Source organism: Brassica napus, chromosome A10 (genome assembly GCF_020379485.1).
Source record: "Brassica napus cultivar Da-Ae chromosome A10, Da-Ae, whole genome shotgun sequence".
Classification (NCBI taxonomy): domain Eukaryota; kingdom Viridiplantae; phylum Streptophyta; class Magnoliopsida; order Brassicales; family Brassicaceae; genus Brassica; species Brassica napus.
In genome coordinates this window covers 8,392,320-8,413,734 of record NC_063443.1, presented here as the reverse complement: position 1 = coordinate 8,413,734, position 21,415 = coordinate 8,392,320, and the positions used below count along the sequence as shown (strand labels likewise).

Genomic DNA, 21,415 nt, shown 5'->3' with positions numbered 1-21,415 from the left:
TGACCTATTCAAGATGACTCACGCCACATCCGACGGAGTTTTTGTGGATCCTGCATCTGAGAAACTCGCTCAAGCAGTGGCTACTCGGATTGAAGAACGGGAGACGCAACTAACTCAGGAGTCTCCCGATGGATTACCCGTCACATTGTCCACCGAAGAAGCCGACCGAATCTTCGAAGAGGTAGTACAACTAAAATTTTTTTTTTCATTATTTTTAATAACTATATTAATATATGTTTTAATTTTATAGCTGGCTCCTAGAAAGAAGGGCCGAATAGTCGGTATAGGCTCCGTTAACCAAGTTGCAAGGGCAACTTCGTCATACACTTCGAGACGGGATGAAGAGACTTCTCAGATGAAAGCTCGAATGGATAGCCAGCAGGTTCGTTTAGACTCTCTTGAGGATTTGCTAGACGTGATGGCCGTGGGAAACCCGGTTATGCAGAGAATGTTGAGTCAGAGACGAGCCGCTCTTGGGTTGCCAGTACGAGATCCCCAAGAGTCCGATCCAACCCGTCAACAGCCGAGCAACCCCACCGACTACTTCGATGATATGTAGTTTTTTTAATATTTTCGGTTTGTATTATGAATTTAAATATTATGACTTTTAAATGCTTTTTTATATATGTTTTTTATTTTCATATTTCGTTTTAAAATTTAATTTATTTAAAATTAAAATTATTTAAATTCTGAATTTTAAATAAATTCAAATTATAATATATTTGAGGTTAAAAACAATATTCAAAATATATTATAAAACGAAACGTCGATGTAGGCTCGACGTAAACATTTACAACTAATTACCGTCGAAATGATTTACGAGTCTTTTACATCGAAGATTTTACGTGGTCTTTACATCGAAATTTTACGTGGAGTTTACATCGAAACATTTACGAGGGTGTTACAACGAAACAATTTACGTGTGCTTTACATCGAATCCATTACGTGGAGTTTACCACGAAATTTTACGTGTCATTTACGACGAATATCTGCCCTGCGCTTTACGAGGAATATATTTCGTCGTAAACGTAACAAGTCATTTACGACGAATCGTCGGTTACGACGGGCGTTTTACGACGAAACGTGTTTCGAAGTTCATTCGTCGTAACACTCCGTTTACGACGAAGTTACAACGTATATTGCCCTCGTAAAAAATATGTTTTCTTGTAGTGGATATGTTTATTTTTCTTCTTTAAACCAAATAAAAATTGGTTGGTTTCTTTTCAATGGTCTGCTTCTTAACAAAGATGACTCAATGAAGGTCAAAACTCATTTGTGTGAATTAAATTTAAGGTCAAATCTTATAGTTTTCACGGAATTTGCGATGCTTACACATTATTATCAAGATTACAAGTCAAATATTTACTACTACTATATAATTAATAGGTATAATTATTATATATGTATATGAATATTCTGGAAGTGAAAATGACAGGAGTCTCATGTGTTAATTAGTGGAATATCTTTTTTTGCATTTCGAGTTTTATTTGGACACGGGATTATATTTTTAGATCGGGTGTATGTCAAAACTTTTAGTGAAAACAATAAAACAAAGTGGGTTGCGTATAATATAGCTAAAACATTTTAATTAGCTTTTTTTAATTAGTTAGTATCAGAAAGTATTTAGTGACATATAAAGAGAATTAGATCACGATGACCAGAGAATAGACTCATCCCAGAGGGTTGATTATTGTAGTATAAGTGGCAAGTTCTATCCAACGTTGTGCATGACCGAAATTAGTAGTTCTGCTTCGGATTTTCCGTTGTAAACAGAAAAATAATCAGAAGCAAGTCATGTTGATAAATGGTATAAGTTGAGGATAACTGCTCTGTATTAAACATGTTTAGGTTATGAGAATCGAGAGGCCACTCACGTTAGTCAAATGTTACTTTCTTCTCTCAAACTTTTATACAAGGTAATACGAAACAGAACATGGAATTATAAAGATAACCATAAGGAGACCTTTTTATCTTTTGTCACTTGGGGCCTATTTCGTTTTAATCATAAAGCAATTTGGTTGCGTTTACGAAACGTGCAGTGTTCAAATAAATAAAGTGTGGAGAAAATATGTATTGCTATCCGAACCAAAAGTACATACTTTAAAAAGTAATTTTGATTTTTCTTTTGATAAACTAGGATACCTGAACCTAAAGTAAACATTTTTTTTAATTGTAAATTTGGACACAAATATTTATACATATAGTTCTCCTTTGTTATATGTTACCAGTTACCTCAACGTTTATGAGTTCATAATAAAATTAATTGAAAACAAAACAAAATGATTGACTGTTATCTCAATATTGCTAGAATAAGAGTTCCACTATGGCACCTTATTGGATACAAATGATGCTATTGTTCTTCAGTTGATCAAGGATTTGGATTTTTGAAATGTATTGTGTCGATCTGGTCAAAGAGGTTTCATTTCCTTTTAAATGAACGATTTGAAGTTCTATATCGGTATATCCCTTATATATTAATCATGAAGCATTGTAACATATTTTTGTATCCATATGTTATCACTAAGATGATTCTTAAAATCCTCAAAAAAATAAATTGGTCTATATAAATATATATTATATTTTTTATTAAACTAACTATCAAATTGATTAGTAGTGTACAAAAAAATATTCTCAATTCTTTTTTTAAATAAAAACTACGAAATTATCTAACATAATTAACATATATATGACAATTAATGATTATGAATAATACATATTTGATAACAATTTTTGTATCCTCTATCTTTTTGTTTAATTTTATATTATTAAAAGAAATTAAACAATCACATTAAGCATATAATAAAATAATTTTGATTTTTTTCTTATAGGTTATATTTTGAATTTTTTTTTAAAACGACTATAAATTACTAAAAATGGGAAAAGTCTCAGATTAAAAATTTTGTGATCAATGGTTTAACTTTATTTGTGCAAGCAAGATACAAATTATCATAAACCGTATGAACATGAAGTCTCATTAATAAATATTCATATTATATACATTAATATCATTTAAATTATATTATATATTATATAAAACTATAAAAATATTTTAATTTCAAAAAATTTCAGTGAAAAATTATTGAGATCTTTGTATTTTAATTTTGAAATTTCTATTGAAAATATCACATTAAAAGTTTTGTGAGTATCAGTTTAAATTTTTGTTATAGCAAATATACATATATTAATAAAATCATAGGAGTAGGAAGTATCAATAATACATATTTATATTAAAATATACTATATATATCTATGTCAATGTCACTAAAATTTAATTATATACCATATAAAATAAATAAAATGATTTTATTTATTTATTTACCAAAAACATGATTGTAAACAAACAAAAGGTATTGGTCTTGATGTATGTGTCTACTATAATGTATATACTTTTATGTATACAAATTATTTTTCAAATAGGTGGTTTCTTCAACTCGAAGTGATTTTTAATTTTGGAAGCACTATATACAGTAAAATCTCTATAAATTAATAATGTTGGGACTGTATTTTATTAATTTATAGAGTTATTATTTTTTAAAAAAAAACTTTATAAATTTTTTATTTTAAGATATATTTTATCTAAAACTGGAGAAACATTTGATATTATTGTATACATTTTTTTAAAAAAATTCGACATTTATATTGGTTTTATTATACTATTTGGTGTATGTAAAATATGTTTCATAGAATTTAAATATTGCTTTAGATATAATTTTACATGATATCATTAAAATATATTTAGTGTTAAGAAAATATAAAAATAGTTCCGTTGTGAATATAAAACAAACATTATAACAGTTGATTCATAGTTATATAAAATGTGTATACATATAAATTATTAATTTATACTTTTAATGGGACCAAATATTTGCATAGGATGTTTTAAATATTTATTATCTTATTATCTTATAGATTTGTGTCATATTTTGAATCGGTCCAATTTCGGACTGGAGAAATTTATTAATTTATAGTGTTTATTAATTTATCGAGTACTAATTTATAGAATTTCTACTGTATATATATTATTTCATTTAGAATAAATAATTTAGTTTTTTATTCCTTAAAAGATTTTAATGAAATATCATGAAAAGATTCCAAACACTTCCTTTTGAGTTTGTTTGAAGAATGCGAGATTTGGTCATTCGTCTAATATTTATTTCTCCCTAATATCCTATCTAGCTATTATAATGAGAGATTTGAACGATTTATTATAAGTTTTTTGGTTTATCATTTAATAAATCAAACAGTTCTTATTTTATATATAATATACATATACTAGAATGATATAGAATTATATATTTTTTTATCGACATAGTCTTAAGTAACTAAACCTCAAATGCGTACGTTAATAAAATAAATAATTTGTTTTGTAGTTTTAGAATTAAATGATTTTTAGACAAAACATGTGAATATATACTAGATAGACATTTATATTTCGAGCATGTACTTATCTTATATAGCAGCTTGATATATTATATTTGAACACTAACCTGTGAATAGAGTTTGCCGGTGTTTTTTTTCAAAAATTTGATTTTTTTAGATATGCATCTCGAGTGGAATTAATTTTTACAGATATTCATCTTTTTAAATTGACACTTATGTAATTCACCGAATTCACAGAAGAAGTTAAAAAGAAACAAAACTCATATCATTAAAAAAAAAACTAGAACGAAAGCACAATTTTATAGAGGTAGAAATTAAATCACTTATGGAGAGTCAATAGTAAACAAATCGAGAGTAGAAAACCTAATCCCCTTTCGTAATTTTACAATCGATGTTGCATTTTGGTGATTTGTATCAGCCTCAAAATTTAATTTCCTTTAGTGCATTCGAAATCTTAAAAATAATTAAAATGAATTGTAATATGTTAACTCTTCAACAACGATGATACATTTAAGATACCGACATTTGTATACGTCATTTTATAATCGATAAATATTGTAGTGTTGTAAAATGTTAAAACCATTTGATAAACATACATTAGTATTAAAACACACTTCACGCATGTGCGCGGGTTATCATCTAGTTTTTTTATAGTTATATAATATTATTGGATTTTTGTTAATCTCAAAACTCAACTACCAAACATTGTTGATAGAATGTTTGAAGCTTTTACAAAATAACAAGAGGGCAAAGCAAAAACAACAGATGCAAATACTTTTTATTATCACTTCCAAAAGTGACAGAGATACATCCAATTTAAGCCCCATCCTCTCCTTAGCCCACTCTCTCCTTTTAATTTTTCTCTCTTTATAATTTTATCTTGTGCTACTTTTTTTTATATAGTTTGCTTTTCAATTAGCTAACCGATACCAAGCCGAACCGGAGTGAACATCTCTCCTTTTGTTGTAGTAGAACCTACATTTTGAGTAATGCATGATTTAGACAAGTAAGGAACTAAGAGAAACCTTTATTATATGAAGCAAACCATTGCAAGAGATTAAATACTTCATTTCTTTGAAGATTTTTTTTATTCATATAACATAGATTTTCTTTAGAAAAAACAAAGTAATAATGATTTTACTATATGATGTAAAGAACATACAAGTTTATCGAAATGGAGAATGTTTCTTCCTACATCTTTACGGAGACTAAAGCTAACAAACGATTAAAAATAAGTGAATTTCTATATACAAACAAAACCTAAAAGGCTTTCTCATGAACCGTAAGAAGAGCTGAACTGGAATTGTAAAAAAGGATTTACATGTAGTGTAGTAGCTACTCATAGTCGTTGAACGCCGTCGTCCCGTCGCTTCAAATGTATCATTCCCTCACGAGCTAGTGTCCCTCCAAGATCACCTATGATTCGAGATATCCTAACCTCAAGCCCTCTCTGCACTTCCTGAAACAAACTTCTAATGCTTTCTGCAAAACGTTCTGGATCAAAGCTGCTACTAGTAGAGGATGATTCAGTAGTGATGAAGCCTACTAGAACCTCTACAAACCCGGAAGTGATCTTGGACTGGATCTCCATTAGTTTCTGTCCTGTTGCCACTATGTATCTTTGCAGCTGAAATGTCTCATCTAAGAAATGCTCTAGTGATGTCTTTCCTGTGTCGTTCACATGCTACATATAATGAAAAGAATCAGTTTATGTCAACAGGGGCACTAATGTAATTGATATGAGGAAAAATGATTTGCTTACCATTTTTTTGCAGATACCATCAATCTTCTCTTGAAGTGATTGATACCTAGTAACTTGTTTGTTGAGCAGTGTAATGAGCAATAACAAAGCCCTTTTCCCAGTATCACTGCTGCTGATCTTGTCAATCTCTTGGCTCTCTTGTTTGCCGATATATCTTTCAAGCATCATCAGCTGTTGTCTCAGCCTTTTGATCTTGAACGAGACTCCAAGAGCATGAAGATCCATTCTCCAAGGTGGATTGTGTGTGCTTGATGGCTGGCTCTCACTCTCCTCCTTACCATCTACTTTTCCATTCTCTGGTAAGAGAATGTCCTTTTCAGATTCTTCTTCAGCATCAGATTGAGCAGCTTTCAAAGTTAAATGTCTCAGTTCATCAGGAGAATATGATTCCCTTCCTTTCTCTGTCGCATGTTCCTTAGAACTTTCCTTTGATCCAAATACTCTTTCTTGCACTTGTAGTTCTTCTGCTTTTGTGTTCTTTCTTCTATAACTCGTGTTGTTCTTGTGGGACATGAAGCTTTTTAGCTGTGTCTTGAAATGTTGTTTCCTCATAGCAACAGATTCTTCCACTCTTTGACTGACAAGGCCTTCCTTGTTGTGTCTCGACTGTGACATTTCTTGGCTATGTCCTTCTATACAAGATCTCAACCGGTTTGATTCTAACTCAGAGTTCATCAGATGCAAACACAAAGCTTCAATCTTTTCATGCTCTGGCAAAACCCCTATCTCTATCTCTTGCTTCTTCCCTATCACTCTTATACAAAAATCTTCTTCACCAAAACTCATGTTCTCACGCTTCCTTGCAACTCCATTGGCTCCTTCAAAATGCACCACTCCGTTACCAAGTTCACTGAAATCATCATTAGAGTAGGAACCCATGATCTCTGGGACGACATTAGGATCTTTATTCCATTCCACATGTTCATCAATGTGAGTAATGGAACCAACACTGTTGGTTGTTTTAGTAGGCTTACTTGTGGTTTCGAAAGCAAACATGCTTCTTAGTGACCGTCTTGACTTTGAGTTTGATCTCCAACTCTTTGCTTCATCTTCATCTTGCTTCATTTTAGCCTCCATAAGCAATGTATGCATCTCGGCTATATCCAGTTTTGACTTCTTCAACAACACCGCCAATATTCGATCTTTTGCTTCCACATCTTTTCTCATCTTGACCATTTCTAAAGACAAGTCTTCAACTTCATGTCTTTTAGCATCGATTTGCTTATTCGCACGACTCAGTTCAGCTTCAAGTTGTCTCTGGCTAGAAGCAAGCTCGAGGAATGTCTTCTTTTGCCTCCATAGCTCAGAGGAATGTTCTTTCACATCTCTCTCTTTCATTTCCCTCAATTCTTGAACTTCTTTCTCTGACTTGACCAGCTTCTCCTCTACCTCTTGGCGTTTAAGCTTCTCTTCTTCAATTTCTTTATCTTTGGATTGCACTAAACCATCTTTTTCTTTTAGTCTTTCTTGCAACTCAGATAAGCTAGTTCTCTTCCTCTTCTCCATGTTCCTTAGCTCCCTCATCAGAGCTTCAACCTGCAGCCTTTGTCTGTACTTCTCCTTTAGCCAGTTCTGTTTTTGAGACGCGATTATGCTAACTACCTTCTCGTTAGCTTTTGCATCTTGGTTTCTCAGTTTCTTCAGCTCTGTAATCTCACGGTTGGCATCCTCTAGCCTCTGAAGAAGATTACTCTTCTCTTCATCAAAGATTCTCCTAATCAGCAAAGCGAGTAGCATCATTTTGTTCTTCATCTCACAACACTGTTTCTCATCTCCCATGGACATGGTTGTTGCTCTTTAATAAAAAAAAAACAAAAGAGCAACAACACAAAACCAATCTCTGTAGATATGACTAAATCTGAATCTCAAGATGCATTTTCCCTTTTATCATCCATCTGTCAGGATAAGAAAACAGGAAAAAAAAAACTCTTATCAGAGCAACTAGTGATAAAAATGAATGTGAAAAATTCCAAAGCAAAGAGTCAGAAGAACATCAAATGCAAGAACCAAAAAAGGATTCAAAATGAAACCAAAAGAAAGAAGAACATAACCATAGAAGAAGATGACCGAGATCTTAAGCAAAGGTTGAGTGAAACTGCAAAGTCTTAGCACAAGGAAAAACAGGGAAGAACATGTGGTATGGCATGTTCTATTGTTGGGTGGGGAGTTACATAAGCTTTTTATTCTTCTTTTCCAGATGGTAATGGCAGAGGAATAAAGTTAGGTAAATAAAATAAAATATCTGACACACATGTAAAAGAAACACTGTCAAAAGAATCATGTAATGTAAGATCATCCTTACAGATAGATAAAGGCAAGAAAAATGTATGCTTCTCCTGGTTTTCTGGTAACACAAGGTCCCTAGATGTGTCCCCACCTGCTCTTTATAATTTTTGTTTTTGACATTTCATTTCAATAACGATTGGTTGTCATGGAAAGCAAAATCAAACTACATATTCATTCTTCTTGAATAGTGTCACCATTAACAACTGAGATTACTTAACTAGGTTTTTGTAGTAAGATCCATCTTACTAAACTAAAAAAATTGGAGTCTCAACTTTTTAATCTTAAAAGTTACAAAGGGTGCAGAGATAGAAAAGTCTGTTGTATATTTTGCTTAGGTAAATATTGTTTCTCCGACATAAATACTCATCATCATCATCAAAGCTGGTATGAATTGATGGATGATTTAGAAATAAAAAGACTTTTACACCACAAATGTTTTTAGAGATATCTAAAAGTGGACCAAGTAAATGCAATCATTCCATTTCACTATCAATAATAACACTTTTTAGAGTTTTTGTAATTTACACAAGAAATAAATCCTTAAATTTCCAGCTTTTTTTTATAATGGGCCTTTGTTGAGGCATTATTGCAAACACTTGAGAACTATATATACACTGCACATGTAAAAAAACCATCAATTTTTTTTAAATGTATTCTAACACTTACTATTTTCATCCCAATGAAATAGTGAAATACAAAGGAATTTCCAGATACAGACATACATCAAAATCCAAATGCATTATTTTCCAAAATGAAATCGAGATTGAGAATGTCCAATAGAGATGTGACAGAGACAAATCAATATTCAGACAGAGAAAGAGATTTAAAGTAGTAAAAGGATTAAGACTGAAGTACCTGTAAATTAAAGTGTTGAATCAGAGAAGAAGGTTTCGTGAGAAAGAAAGGCATTGTTTAGATAGGCTTCTCTCTTGGGATCCTTCTTCGAGAATCAATCAAGCTTTTTCCCCCTTTTGATGAAATCTGTAAAGCTGGGAACTTTGTTTGCTGGAAAAAAAAAGATGGTATAGAATTTGAAGTAAACCATTTTATAACCAAAAAAAAAGAAGTAAAACCAAACATATTATACATTAATTTTATTGGCCGTCGATGTTTTAAATCGTGCGGCAAGAAACCAATTACTTACGGGGTTACGCTACACCCACCCGCACTAGATCTTGGAGGTAGAATGTATACAAACCGAGTCGGTTAAAGAATTGTCCACAGATCTAACGGCTGAAACTAACTCTGACTTCGTCACTTGACTTGACGTGGAATGATCTGATCCGTCCTTTTAAAATAACTCGTTCAGATTATTATTTTAAGTTGAACCCTAAACATAAACAACATTTTGTCTCAGATTTCACGGATCCACTTTCTCGAAGAAACTCGAATCATTTTGGCTCCGTCAGTGATGGGTGGTGTAGCTATGGAGGAGATGCCATTATCGGCGTTGTTCGAGGAAGCAAGGAAGATTCATCTCGCGGCTTCAGAATCCCGCGCCGATCAGGTTGGAAAGCTTCTACCTTTTTATACGAATTCGATTAACTGAATCGGAGGAGGTTTGTTGTGTGTTAGGATGTTGTGAGGAAAGGATGTGCGATGTTACAGAAATGCGAAGACATGGTTGGGAAGCTGGGGCTCTTCTCTTCTAACGAGACTAAAGAAGATATCAGCACCAACAATCTCAAGTATCTTTTGGTATGGTCTTCTCTTGTTTGGCTTTATGTTTCTCCGAGAGGACGTGTGTTTGGTTGGTCGAACGAGAATAGCTTTGGCCGCTTCGGTTGCACTCTTGAATTAGACTTACCGGTTGCTCTGTGTCGAGATGATAAGATTGTGTGTGTTACATTTCTTGAAGTAACAAAGGATATCTTCTCAGCTTATGGTTCAAGCTTCAGTTGCTTTCTCTAGTTACTAAAGTTCCGATTGTGTAGAGATCATAAGATTTTGTGTGTGTGTGTGTTTGTATCGACATTTTCTTGTAGTGACGAAGGCTGTGTGTGATTGTAGGTACCTTTCTATCTTGCGGAGTTGACGGAGAAAATCAAACAGGAGGACCGGATTCCGATTGTCAAGGCTTCGTATGCTAAGTTGAAGGTATGCTTAGTCTTTGCAGCTTGTTGCATCCCTTTGATGTTGCTAGTGGGTATTGTTGAACATTGGGTCTTTATTATGTGTGTAGGAGTTCTTTTCGTTCTGTGAGGCAATGGAACTTGTTCCGGAAGAGGAGTTGGAGGCTTCTTCACGAGGAGGTTCTGCTCCACCTGCTGATAGGAGAGCTCTCAAGGTAGATTATTCATCCACCGCCGTTCTTTGTGTTTGCATTCTATTGAGAAGAATATGTTATGTTTTTCGGATTTTCAAAATCTTTATGTTTTATAGATAACTCGGTTCAAACGTCAGAAGACTGCAGAGGCGAAGCTCCTTGAGATTAAAGAGAGGAAGGAGCGACGCGGACGTTCAAAAAGGGCTGCTGCCTTGTCAACTCCGGTTGAATCTGGAGAAGAAGACATCCCAGATGATGACAGCGAAGAAGAAAGAGATGTACGTCCACAGTTTTGTTTTTGTGCTCTGTGTTGTTATTTTTTTGGTAAATCAGATTTCTGTTAACCTTTTTCTTGAATGTCTTTTCTTTGCAGGCGTGGCTCGCCACAATTAACTTGGCTATTTGCAAGGTTTGTCAAAACATCATTAGTGGAATCCTATGTTTTTGTCACGAGATGTGGCCTTTATCTGATGGTTAAGCTTCGTTGCAGGCTATTGATCTGTTGGAAATGCTAAAGAGAGAAGAGGAAATGCTCTCTGCAATCAAGGAAAAACAGTTGAAGGTAAGTCTGCTTTCTTTCTTTACATGGTACTATGACTCTTTTGATAAGCTAAGAAAATGGTGTTATGATGATCAGGATGGAGAGGATGTGTTTTCTCGGGATGCACTTGATGATCGCACAAAGAAGGCTGAAACTTGGCACAGAGATGCTGCTGCGAGGGTACAGTACTCTAGACCGGCACAACCAATCACTTGTGCTACATTTGCACAAGATGTGTTAGAAGGGAGAGCTTCAGTATCACAGGGTCATGAGCACAAGCACCAACCTCTTATATTCGGTCCAGCAAGCATTGTGAATGGATCTCTTTCTACGGAGAGAGAGAGGATGATAGCTCAAGTTTTCCAACCAAGTCACAGGTAAACAAACACAAAGTCACAACTCATCGCAAATACCTTCAAAAAGGTGTGCTTAAACTTGGGGGCTTTGTAGGATGCCGACGATGAGCATAGAGGATGCTGGGTTAACAGAGATGAATATAATGAATGATTGGCAAGAACAGACCAAAAAAGCCATTGAAGAAGCAACCACCTCATGGCACAATGATAGGCCTCTGAGAAGAAAGGAAGAGGATGAAGAAGATGACGACGAAGATGAAGAAGCTGTGATGAAAGCTAGAGCTTTCGATGATTGGAAGGACGATAATCCTCGTGGGGCTGGTAACAAGAAACTCACTCCTTGTGGCTGAACATGAGATTGAGAAGATACAACGCTTTCTCTCCTCCTTTCGTTACTTATTTCCGAATCCTCTTCTTTCAATTATGTCTTGTAATGTAATCATCTTTCTACTGTAAACCATAGACTGAGTTAAGTACTGGAGTTATCTTACTTTTGGAATATTTTTTTTCTCTTTTAAATCCGCCGACCATAGAAGCAGTGTAACGTGCGACTGGATCTGAAACCATCTTTCTTTGTCATCTATTATTGTGCGACCCACGTTCAATAATCACAGCACACAAGTTATGGGAGAATACACCAGAAGGAAAAAAGAGAGATACAATAATACAAAACACACATGTTGCTTGTGAATGATATAACTTTCAAAGTACAATGAACATATCACTAACATGTAAAGCCAGGACTCAACTTACCTATTTTCATCCTGGAAACAACACTTTCTTGTGATCTTTGAAAAATAACAAAACAAAAAAAAAAGACAAAGGAGAGGGAAAAAAAGGATCAGACTTTTTGATCCAGAAAAACGAATACCCGGCTCACGAGGAAAAAAGAAGAAGAATGAACTGATGTATGATCAAATGCTGATGCAGCTTGAGAACAAAATGAATTTGAAGATGTACGTACACACCGAGACTGGCTGGGTTACTTTACCCATTGACGCATTGAAACCCTTCACAAACCCAAAGCCAGATTCCGAAGAGAACAGCACAGATGCAGAAATCGAAGATCAACACAAACCACACATGTTTCTTCCACATCTGTTTCGCCTTTTGCCTGTGATGATGATGATCTGTTAACAAACCATTTCTCAGTTCCTTGCGTGATGACACTCCACCGTTCCCGTTCCCACACAAATCCACCTTCTTCTCCGACGTCTCCTTCATCATGCCAACGTCACCGGAATCTTCCGTATGCAATCTCTTATTCTTCTTCTTCAACGCCTTCAACTGCTTCCCCAGAAGCGGCATCAGCGACGCTCGTCTCCCTTTAGATGAATCAATACTAGGGTTACGACTATCCCTCGCCACGCTCCTCGGAGATCCAACCAAATCCATCTCCAACTCCAAATCCACATCCACACCACCGACGATCTCCGCGAAAACTGGATCCATCTTAGCTTGGAGACAACGAGGAGAAGGATTGGTCAACGTCTCCCCTCCTCTGACCAGATCTTCGACAGCTGATCTCAACCGGTTCAATAACCACAAGGATTCCGGTTTCTCCATCGCTTCGTCGAGGATCGCGAAATACACCAAGGAATCATCATCATCGATTGAGAATGTGTAGGTCTTCTTGCGAACGGTGTGAGAGAAGAGTGAATGGTGCGGAGGCGTGTTCTCGATGCATCGCAAAGCTACGTCTTCGATTCCTGGCTCTTCCTTCGACGCGAACTCGGCGAGGACGACGGTTCCTTTCGCGATGCAAGTGTAGGATAATAGGCTTGGATTCGAAATCATCCTTGACGGAATCGCAACAAAAGGATAATTAATGTTGCGATCTCGATCGAATATGAGAGGTTAGATGGTTTTGGTGAGATCCATTTTTGGAGAAAGACGAAGCAGCGACAACGATAGGTTCTGAATAGAATATACAGTGTGCGTGACTCATCTCACTTCGTGAAAGTGAAACCACCATTTGATATTTACAAGAACACCCTCACCGGCTCTGTTTCTAGGTGTCCACACGTGGACTGTCACGTGATAGGGGTAACAAATTAAATTACTTACTATTTTTGGATCGGGTTACTTGACCCTGCTCATTTCTTTAAAGGGCCGAAACGAAGCCCATTTCTGACTTGTTACTACTACTGTTGGCGCGTGAGAAACGTCGGTTAAGAGAAACATCGAAGAAACGAATTCCACTGAACTCGATCGAAAAGATGGATCAACCCGACCCGAGAAATGCGTGTGGCCTGATTATCTCCGTCACTGAACCGCTGCGATCTTTCCTCGCGTCGGCCTGCGATGATCGTCGTCTCTCCGAAGAACTCAGAGATATCGCTTCGGATCTGCGCTCGAGGAACACCGTTCCCTACAAATTGCTCCGCGCTATATGGACCGGATCCGATCCCTCGACCAGACCGGCCTTGTTGGGACTTTTCTCCGGCTCCGGTTTCGTATTCACCAGTCCCAAACCCAGGGAAAAGGTATGTGAAGTTCGAATGTTATGTGGAATCCGATTTCGATTTGACCTAATTTGATTATGTTGAGATAATCCAAGAAGAGATTACCTTTTACCATCACCTGCCAAAGTTCATGAGATTTGAAACAAGTAGGGAATGTGAGCTAAATGCATATTAGCCATAATCAAATTTGAAGGATGGATAATCTAATACATATCAGCCACTTAAATTTTAGGGGCCAACGCGAATGTTTCATGGAACATTTCTAGCTATCATTAGTGAAGATGAGCACAATTGTCTTTTTGCTTGAATCCAAATACTATTCATTTTTGTTTTGGTTGATGGGAATAATCGAAGCGAGGAAATAATTCTTAACTATGATTATATATATAAATCTTCTGCATGTCTTGCCATTTCTTTGTGAATTTGATTTGATTCGTTGCTCCTGGTAGAGTGAAGAACTGAAACTGAGACTGCTAAAGCTGAGAGAAATAGCAGAGAGGAAGGAATACGCTGAGCTTGTTAAAGATATAACACCTAGGAAACAAGTTGAAGAGCCTTTCTCTTCTTACAAAGACCAGCTCGGTTTTGGTAAACACTCTTCTTGATAACTTTCTTTGATATAGTATTATTACACATAGGTCACTGATGAATTTCGTTTTTGATAGGTTTACACGTTGGTCTTACAATGTTCACTGGATATTTGGTTGGATACGCTTCCTTCAGAGCTTTATTCAACCGCAACCCCGCTCTCGTAATTGTTTTCTGTGTGCTCTCATTTTCTTTCTTGAAACCTGTCATATGGTTAAGTGTGATTTTTGAATCATTTTGTGTTTCGGATTTCAGAGTGCTGCTGGTGGGATACTTGGGCTAGTTTTGGCGATGCTTGTAGAAACACTTCTGTTTATAATCAAAACATCTAAAGATGATCAGATTCAGAGCTCTAACTCATCCTCATCCTCGTCATTCACTCCCACTATTAAGAAGAATCAATAGAACTTTTTGATCTTTGCCTTCTCGTTTCAGTTCTACTGAGAAAGATATTTCTAGAGGTTTAAGCTTTGAATCCACATAGTAACCCAATTTTGGGAAATTTTAGTCAAAACACACACGATTTTAAAGTTGTCAAAATACATATGAAGTTTTTTTTTTGTCTTATGTAATTTTATATCTTTTTCTATGTTTAAACAATTGAAGCAAAGCTTTTGTGAAATTTGATTGTACTTTCTCAGCTTCACAAAGGGTATCTTTACAAGTCAAAATGGTTCTCTACGGTCTCTGATAATTGCTTAGAAGCGGTCTCTATGGACATATATATACACACACATTCTGGAAGAGACTCTTTGCTCAAAAATGATTAATATACCACATTATAGAGGAGACTCCTCGCTCAAAATGATTATATAAAAACATTGTAGAGGAGCTCCTCTCTCAGAAATGATAATACGGATCAACAGATTTTCTTTTAAGGTGTGCACATTGGTTCTCCAAATGCATATAAACTTTTACATTCAGATGTCAAGTTATGAATCGTGAATAAAAAAAGTTTTAATTTTATTTCTTTTATTTATCAAAGAAGCAAATTCATCATCATACAATGGAAAACTAATGGAGTAACATAAGTATAAGGTTTAAGAAGAAAGATGTTCAACAAACTCTTTATTCGTCAAGGTCCTCCGAGTATGGCGTTCTCAGTATCTTCTCTGCTCAATGCATAGCTAAACCTTCTTTCCATGTCTCTCTCTAGATTTCCCGGCCCGCTTTTCAAGTACCTGTGTTACAAATCAATCTGCGTTACTCCCAACTCGGTGGATTAAAAGGAATGTCAATGTCTAGACTTATTTGGTTTGATCAATTGAGTTTCACACGTTTATTTAGCTTTCCAAATCTCAGTTCCAGCAAACGAAAACATTCAAAACTCGTGCTAAGATACATCCTAGATCGAACCAACAGCATACATCTTCCTGAGTATCCTCCTCATTTATTAAAGACAGTAGTTTATTGTCAAAACAACACATTCACAGACACTTTAACACCAACTTAAATAGGTAATTTAACTATATTAAAAAAAATCGAAATTTAGACGAACTCAATAAGACTCTGTTCTGTACCTTATGCAGAGATCTGTGACGTCAAGAGATAACTGAGCGTGCCAATCAGGTTTCTGAATCAACCAAACAGCTCTATCGTCTTTGCTCTGGTAAAACCCTAACTTCCTCAGCCACGCCTCGATGCACGGCAAGCTATGCGAATACAGTGGCTTGTTCTTCTCCGGTAGCTTCTTCAGCCACTCGTCCTCCGTATCCGATACCTCCTCCGCTTCCGAAGATTTCGCAGATACTAGGGTTAGGGTCTTCCTTCGAATTGGGGAAGAAGAAGAAGAAGAAGAGAAAGAAGCGAAACTACGCCATCTCTGCGTAATCGAGGCATTCGAGCTCGAAATGTGAAGGTTTGATTGTGCACTTGGTAGTAAAATACCGGATGGTACGAACTTGAACGTATAGACGCAGTTCATGATAACAAAATTCACCGAGAAAACTGCTATTTTCCCGGACAATCGATCGAGAAGAATCTGAAAATTTGAAGGAAGTAGATGAAACTTGTTCTCGTTCTATCTTTGGGGACGATAGTGTTGTATAGAACTTGCCACGTCAGCAGATTGAATTTTCCTTTTACTAGTGGGCTTATGGGCTTAATAAAATTAAGGCCCAACAATTCTGTAAATTTGGCAACATAATTTTCCCTCCAAAAGGATAAACCTCTCTCTTCTTTTCTTCAACTCCAAATCTGAAATCGGATCTCTCTTTACTCTATGTTTCAATTTTAATTGCTAGAGATCTGTTATACGCCAAAACGCAGCGTATCGTCCTCCTCATAGATCTCAACCCGCTTATACTCTCACCCGATTCGAATCAATACCTAGCCGTCGTAATCTCCGCCGCCGAGAAGCTCCTCTCATTTCCTCCTCTCTCTGCTTCTCTCTTCTCTTTCAAGTTCTTCATCTCTTCTTTATCATCTCTCTTATCCTCCTCGAAGCTCTCTGCACTCTCAATTCCATCTTCCAAACTCTCGTTTGACCTCCCTACCCCTACACTCGTCTCTCTCAGACGCGCCATCGACGTCGTTAAGCGATGCGAACTCCAATCGACTTCCACGTCAACATCGCCTCGTGGGGTCAATGTCGCGGCGTCTTTGCGACAGATCGTTTACGATTACGCTTGGGAGCCTGTGGTTCGAGATATGATTCTTGGATTTACGGATGGTGGAGGAGTCGATGTCGTTTTCCTCAATTTTTAGGGATTTGAAATGGGTTTCTGAGTTTCTTGATGTTAAGAGCCATGTTCAAGACTACGCTAGGCGCTAGTCGGGCGGTCGGTGTGGGCCTAGCGAGTTAACAGAAAATCGAGATAAAATTGGGAAGTATGCGGGGCATAATTTTTCATAAAAAATGATTTTTTAAATAAAAATATATGCATGACGCCTTTAAAATATTTTTATGCCGAGTAAGATCACTGAATTGTCGTAGCTCAATGATGAGAGTAGTATTTATTTAGTATTGGGACCAGGGTTCAACAGCAGCAGGATGTATGATTTTGTATTTTTGTCATTTTTCTATAGAAGGGTACAAAGGTAATTTCGGCTTTCTTCTTCTTCCTGAAACTCTAACCTAATTTTGCGGCCGTTTTTCTGTGTTTTCAACACAAATATTTTTTTTTTTTTGCGATTCACTTCATTTAAACTTAGATTATCTATTATTAACACTAAACTATGAAAAATCTATGAGGTTATTACTGATTTTGGATTCGAAAAAGCCAGATTTCATACGTTTTTTCTCTGAACCGAGTTTTTGTCCGACTATGGTGAAATCGCGGCGGCGAAGCTCCGCCGAGCGTTTTTCCGGCGAGGAATCGGTCACTCCGGCCGCGTTTTCGAACAGAGGTTAAGAGTAACGATGAGTGTTTGCGCGAGTTGGGTTTGTTCACGTCAAAGTTTGGGGAGGTTTTTGATTATGTGAACGACTTGTTTGATGATAGAGATATTCACTTGAGCTGGATTGATGTTAGCTTTGGTGAAAGAAGCGAGCGTGAATTGAAGTCTGAGTTTTTCGATAGTGGAGTAAGAGGATTGGGTTGGGGACATTGCTCTACGGATTCGTTGGTTTTTGGTTCTTTAAACGTTCCCTTTGGATTGATATACCCAACACTCGGTGTTTCGCCAAAGGTGTCTACTAGCCACAAGTTTACTGTTCAGGTCAGTCTCGAGATTGCTGATATTGATGGTAAGCCAATGGAATGCAAGTGCGGCGAGCTAGAGTTTTCTTCTTCTGAAATATCTAATTGGAGAGTTCTGCAATGGAGTCAGTATTAAAGCCTTGAGGATGTGTGATGATCTTGTGGAACTTGAGAGGTATACTTGTGATACTTTTGTAGTTCATTAAGTCTCCCAGGAATCTGACCAAGAGAAGGAGCAGGAGAGTGGATTCTGGGCTGATCGAGTTCTTCAGATACTAGAAAAGGAGACGGGTGAGAGAGTAGCGAAGAAGTCGTCACCCATTTGGCAGATCTTGTTAAGTTATCTCTATAGGGAGGGCTACTCAGCTTTGGTATCTCTTACGAAGAGTGATGGTAGTGCGCGGACAGGAATCCTCAAGCCCTTCACTTTCTCCTCGGCTTTAATATTGGTTTTTGACAGTGGAGTCTCTCCTCAAACTGTGGATAATGAAGATAGCAGTAAGAAAAGGAGTTGTAGCTAAAATAAAAGAAAATCAAGCAAAAAGATTCTGAACTCACTTCATGACATGTGTTGGGAGGAGTTCTGCAGATCAGTGAAAGGTTCTGATCAAATAGATATAAAGGATGCATATTTTTCCAATTTTAACAAATCAAAGAAGTATAAGTTTCTGAAATGTTGGATGAAACAGATTAGGAAACCTAAAGGTTGCAGCTTATCTGTGGCTAGTAATTGCGATGCACAGGAGGATGTACAAACAGATCCAGATGACAAAAATCACAACTCATCTGAAGGGACAGAAAAAACTACCTCTTTACCTGTATCTGAGGAGGACATTGCTCTGAGTGGAAATCGTATATCTGTAAGGCAGGAGAATGATACATCTGTTACACCACTAGAGTCATCAGATATTTTCTTTGCTAGTCTTCCTAGTAAAATCAAGCAAGGGATTGAGTCTGAGGAAATAGACTTGGCAGCTCTGGCCGAGCGTCTGGTCAAGTCCTGCCTTCTTCATTCTTCTCAAAGACTTGAGAAAGATTGTAGCTGTGAGAGTGGTAGCCACTTGTTGGTCACTGAGGAACTAACCAAAATGTTACTGAAAGAACCGAAAGATTTAGTTGCCATGTTTAAGAAGAAAAATTCATCATCCACGGCAAGTGAGCAGAAGTCTGATGAAGCTTCACCCAGTAGCATCATTAGAGAGTATCCTTATTACTTTTTTTTGGTTACACTACGCACTAATTCTTATGCTTTAATCTTGTGCCATTTACTGATGCTTTCTTTCTGTTATCTATGCTGTTGGTACTATTGTTTTGTTTTCTTTGATCTGCTATAAGATACGAGCTGCAGATTCTATTCCGAATGGAGATTTTAAAATCAGAGATAGGTTTGGGAAGTGAGGAGTCGGTGACTCAGAAGTTTGCAAAGCAGATTTGCATGCTTCTTAAGGCCATCCAGTGCAAGTTAGACGGTGGATTCTTTAGTGATTGGAGCCTTGATAAATATGTGGACAAAATTATTAAAGCTAGGTATGTACAATCCCATTATCAGAACGTATATTCTTGGAGAAGCTGTCAGCATAATTTATACAGAGATGGATCTGCTTATGTTCAGTGACGAGGATCTTGAAGATAGTTTCATGAACAATGAAGGCAGTAGTCAATCAGGGAGAGATAACATTCATAGCAATATCAAGAGTCATCATCGTGGTCAGAGACGTAAAGATGTTCCCGGTTCGAGTAAGAAGAACTATTTGAAGAAAGAGACCAGGGAGTGCAGAGAAGCTAAGAAAGTAGTTGAAGCACAGAAAAGGAGGGAGAGGGCAAGAAGATTCTCGAGTTTCACCAGTTGGATGCCTGATCTTTGTAGAGTTTGGGCACCGAAACAAGCGAAGAACTCTAGAGACAAAGCGGATCAGCAAAAGAGAATGGCCAAAAGAGAACTCTATGACACTGTGAGACACCAGCAAGGGCGGATCTACAGTGTCAGGTGCAGGGGCACGTGCCCCCTACTAAATTATATAAACTATTTTGTTAGAAAGGACCATTGTGATATCTGTAGGTCAAATGGTAAAGGTGCCCCCTATCAATCCCCGTGGACATGGTTCGATGCTCTCCATGTTTCCTTATATTGTTTGCATTTTATTTTGGAGAAAATCGCATAAAAAACCTTGAAAGTGTCACTTACTAGCACTTTAAACCTTGAAGTTTTTTCACTAACATTTTTAATCTTCAAATTGACATTTTTATCATAAAAAACCTCAAAAGAAGAAAAATGACCGGCTGAACAGGTTTAAAACAGTTTTTTTTTTAAAAAATATTTATTTAATTAATAAATAAACAAAAAAATTAATAAAAATCAAAAAATTTAACAAAAACTCATAGATTAAAAAAAAAGTGAGAAACATAAATAGAGATTTAGAAAATTAAATAAAAAATAACTAAAAATTCAAAAATAAATAAGATCAAATTAAAATACAGAAAACATAATAATAAATTTCAAAAAAATTGAAAATTCAAAAAAAATATTTTTTTTTTCATTTTCAAATATTATGTCGGAAATTATCATTGGAGATATGCCAAAAACCGTCATTGGAGATATGTCAGAAATGACGATTTTTGGCATATCTCGAATGATACGGTTTTTGGCATATCTGGAATGATACGGTTTTTGGCATATCTCCAATGATAATTTCTGACATTATATTTGAAAATGAATGTTGATAAAAAAAAATTCATTTTCAAATGAATTTGATTTTTGAATTTTCATTTTTTTTTTAAATTTATGATTTTTTTATTTTTCTCCATTTTAATTTGATCTTATTTATTTTTGAATTTTTTTTGTTATTTTTTATTTAATTTTTTAATCTTTATTTATTTTTTGAATTTTTTAATTTATGAGTTTTTGTTAAATTTTTCAATTTTTATTAATGTTTTTATTTTATTAATTAAATAATTATTTTTTGAAAACAAAACTGTTTTTTAACATGTTCAGCCGGTCATTTTTCTTCTTTGAAGGTTTTTTATGATAAAAATATCACTTTGAAAGTTAAAATTTTTTGATGCGATTTTCTCTTTTATTTTGGTTTACATTTCTGACTTTTTGTCCTATCACATTTTCATCGTTTATTGT

General features: G+C 35.8%; 5 protein-coding genes and 1 pseudogene across 6 annotated transcripts; 3 read left to right on the top strand and 3 right to left on the bottom strand.

Annotated features, from left to right (window-relative positions):
- Positions 1 to 5,499: 5,499 nt before the first annotated feature.
- On the bottom strand, positions 5,500 to 9,449 carry LOC106430574 (golgin subfamily A member 6-like protein 22). Of its 2 annotated transcripts, none has more exons than XM_048742781.1 (3): positions 9,284 to 9,449; positions 6,143 to 8,037; positions 5,500 to 6,064 (listed from the first exon to the last, which is right to left on the bottom strand). In XM_048742781.1, the coding sequence occupies exons 2-3, from the start codon at positions 7,925 to 7,927 to the stop codon at positions 5,720 to 5,722; spliced, it is 2,130 nt and encodes a 709-aa protein (XP_048598738.1). In that variant the 5' UTR covers positions 7,928 to 8,037; positions 9,284 to 9,449; the 3' UTR covers positions 5,500 to 5,719. The 2 variants fall into 2 exon arrangements, with proteins under 2 accessions (XP_048598738.1, XP_013726821.2); XM_013871367.3 differs by lacking the exon at positions 9,284 to 9,449 and adding an exon at positions 8,194 to 8,992.
- Positions 9,450 to 9,755: 306 nt separating this feature from the next.
- Positions 9,756 to 12,091, top strand: LOC106430571 (PP2A regulatory subunit TAP46). The gene is made up of 9 exons (XM_013871361.3): positions 9,756 to 9,935; positions 10,004 to 10,126; positions 10,439 to 10,525; positions 10,611 to 10,715; positions 10,811 to 10,972; positions 11,068 to 11,103; positions 11,185 to 11,256; positions 11,332 to 11,612; positions 11,686 to 12,091. The coding sequence occupies exons 1-9, from the start codon at positions 9,840 to 9,842 to the stop codon at positions 11,939 to 11,941; spliced, it is 1,218 nt and encodes a 405-aa protein (XP_013726815.2). The 5' UTR covers positions 9,756 to 9,839; the 3' UTR covers positions 11,942 to 12,091.
- A 163-nt stretch (positions 12,092 to 12,254) lies between these two features.
- LOC106430572 (phytolongin Phyl2.2-like) lies at positions 12,255 to 13,584 on the bottom strand. The gene has a single exon (XM_013871362.3). The coding sequence runs from the start codon at positions 13,386 to 13,388 to the stop codon at positions 12,579 to 12,581; it is 810 nt and encodes a 269-aa protein (XP_013726816.2). The 5' UTR covers positions 13,389 to 13,584; the 3' UTR covers positions 12,255 to 12,578.
- Positions 13,585 to 13,739: 155 nt separating this feature from the next.
- Positions 13,740 to 15,290, top strand: LOC106430550. The gene is made up of 4 exons (XM_048742780.1): positions 13,740 to 14,077; positions 14,506 to 14,644; positions 14,722 to 14,807; positions 14,900 to 15,290. The coding sequence occupies exons 1-4, from the start codon at positions 13,811 to 13,813 to the stop codon at positions 15,047 to 15,049; spliced, it is 642 nt and encodes a 213-aa protein (XP_048598737.1). The 5' UTR covers positions 13,740 to 13,810; the 3' UTR covers positions 15,050 to 15,290.
- A 300-nt stretch (positions 15,291 to 15,590) lies between these two features.
- Positions 15,591 to 16,693, bottom strand: LOC106430538. The gene is made up of 2 exons (XM_013871328.3): positions 16,165 to 16,693; positions 15,591 to 15,825 (listed from the first exon to the last, which is right to left on the bottom strand). The coding sequence occupies exons 1-2, from the start codon at positions 16,566 to 16,568 to the stop codon at positions 15,720 to 15,722; spliced, it is 510 nt and encodes a 169-aa protein (XP_013726782.1). The 5' UTR covers positions 16,569 to 16,693; the 3' UTR covers positions 15,591 to 15,719.
- A 123-nt stretch (positions 16,694 to 16,816) lies between these two features.
- LOC106430539 lies at positions 16,817 to 20,504 on the top strand (annotated as a pseudogene).
- Positions 20,505 to 21,415: the final 911 nt, after the last annotated feature.

Coding starts and splice junctions, on each gene's coding strand:
- LOC106430574 (XM_048742781.1), bottom strand. CDS start 7,927: ATGTCCATGGGAGATGAGAAACAGTGTTGTGAGATGAAGAACAAAATG. Junction 6,065..6,142: donor ATGGTATCTGCAAAAAAATG/GTAAGCAAATCA, acceptor CATTATATGTAG/CATGTGAACGACACAGGAAA.
- LOC106430571 (XM_013871361.3), top strand. CDS start 9,840: ATGGGTGGTGTAGCTATGGAGGAGATGCCATTATCGGCGTTGTTCGAG. Junction 11,257..11,331: donor TCAAGGAAAAACAGTTGAAG/GTAAGTCTGCTT, acceptor TATGATGATCAG/GATGGAGAGGATGTGTTTTC. Junction 11,613..11,685: donor GTTTTCCAACCAAGTCACAG/GTAAACAAACAC, acceptor GGGGCTTTGTAG/GATGCCGACGATGAGCATAG.
- LOC106430572 (XM_013871362.3), bottom strand. CDS start 13,388: ATGATTTCGAATCCAAGCCTATTATCCTACACTTGCATCGCGAAAGGA.
- LOC106430550 (XM_048742780.1), top strand. CDS start 13,811: ATGGATCAACCCGACCCGAGAAATGCGTGTGGCCTGATTATCTCCGTC. Junction 14,645..14,721: donor CAAAGACCAGCTCGGTTTTG/GTAAACACTCTT, acceptor CGTTTTTGATAG/GTTTACACGTTGGTCTTACA. Junction 14,808..14,899: donor TCAACCGCAACCCCGCTCTC/GTAATTGTTTTC, acceptor TTCGGATTTCAG/AGTGCTGCTGGTGGGATACT.
- LOC106430538 (XM_013871328.3), bottom strand. CDS start 16,568: ATGAACTGCGTCTATACGTTCAAGTTCGTACCATCCGGTATTTTACTA. Junction 15,826..16,164: donor GTCACAGATCTCTGCATAAG/GTACAGAACAGA, acceptor TTTGTAACACAG/GTACTTGAAAAGCGGGCCGG.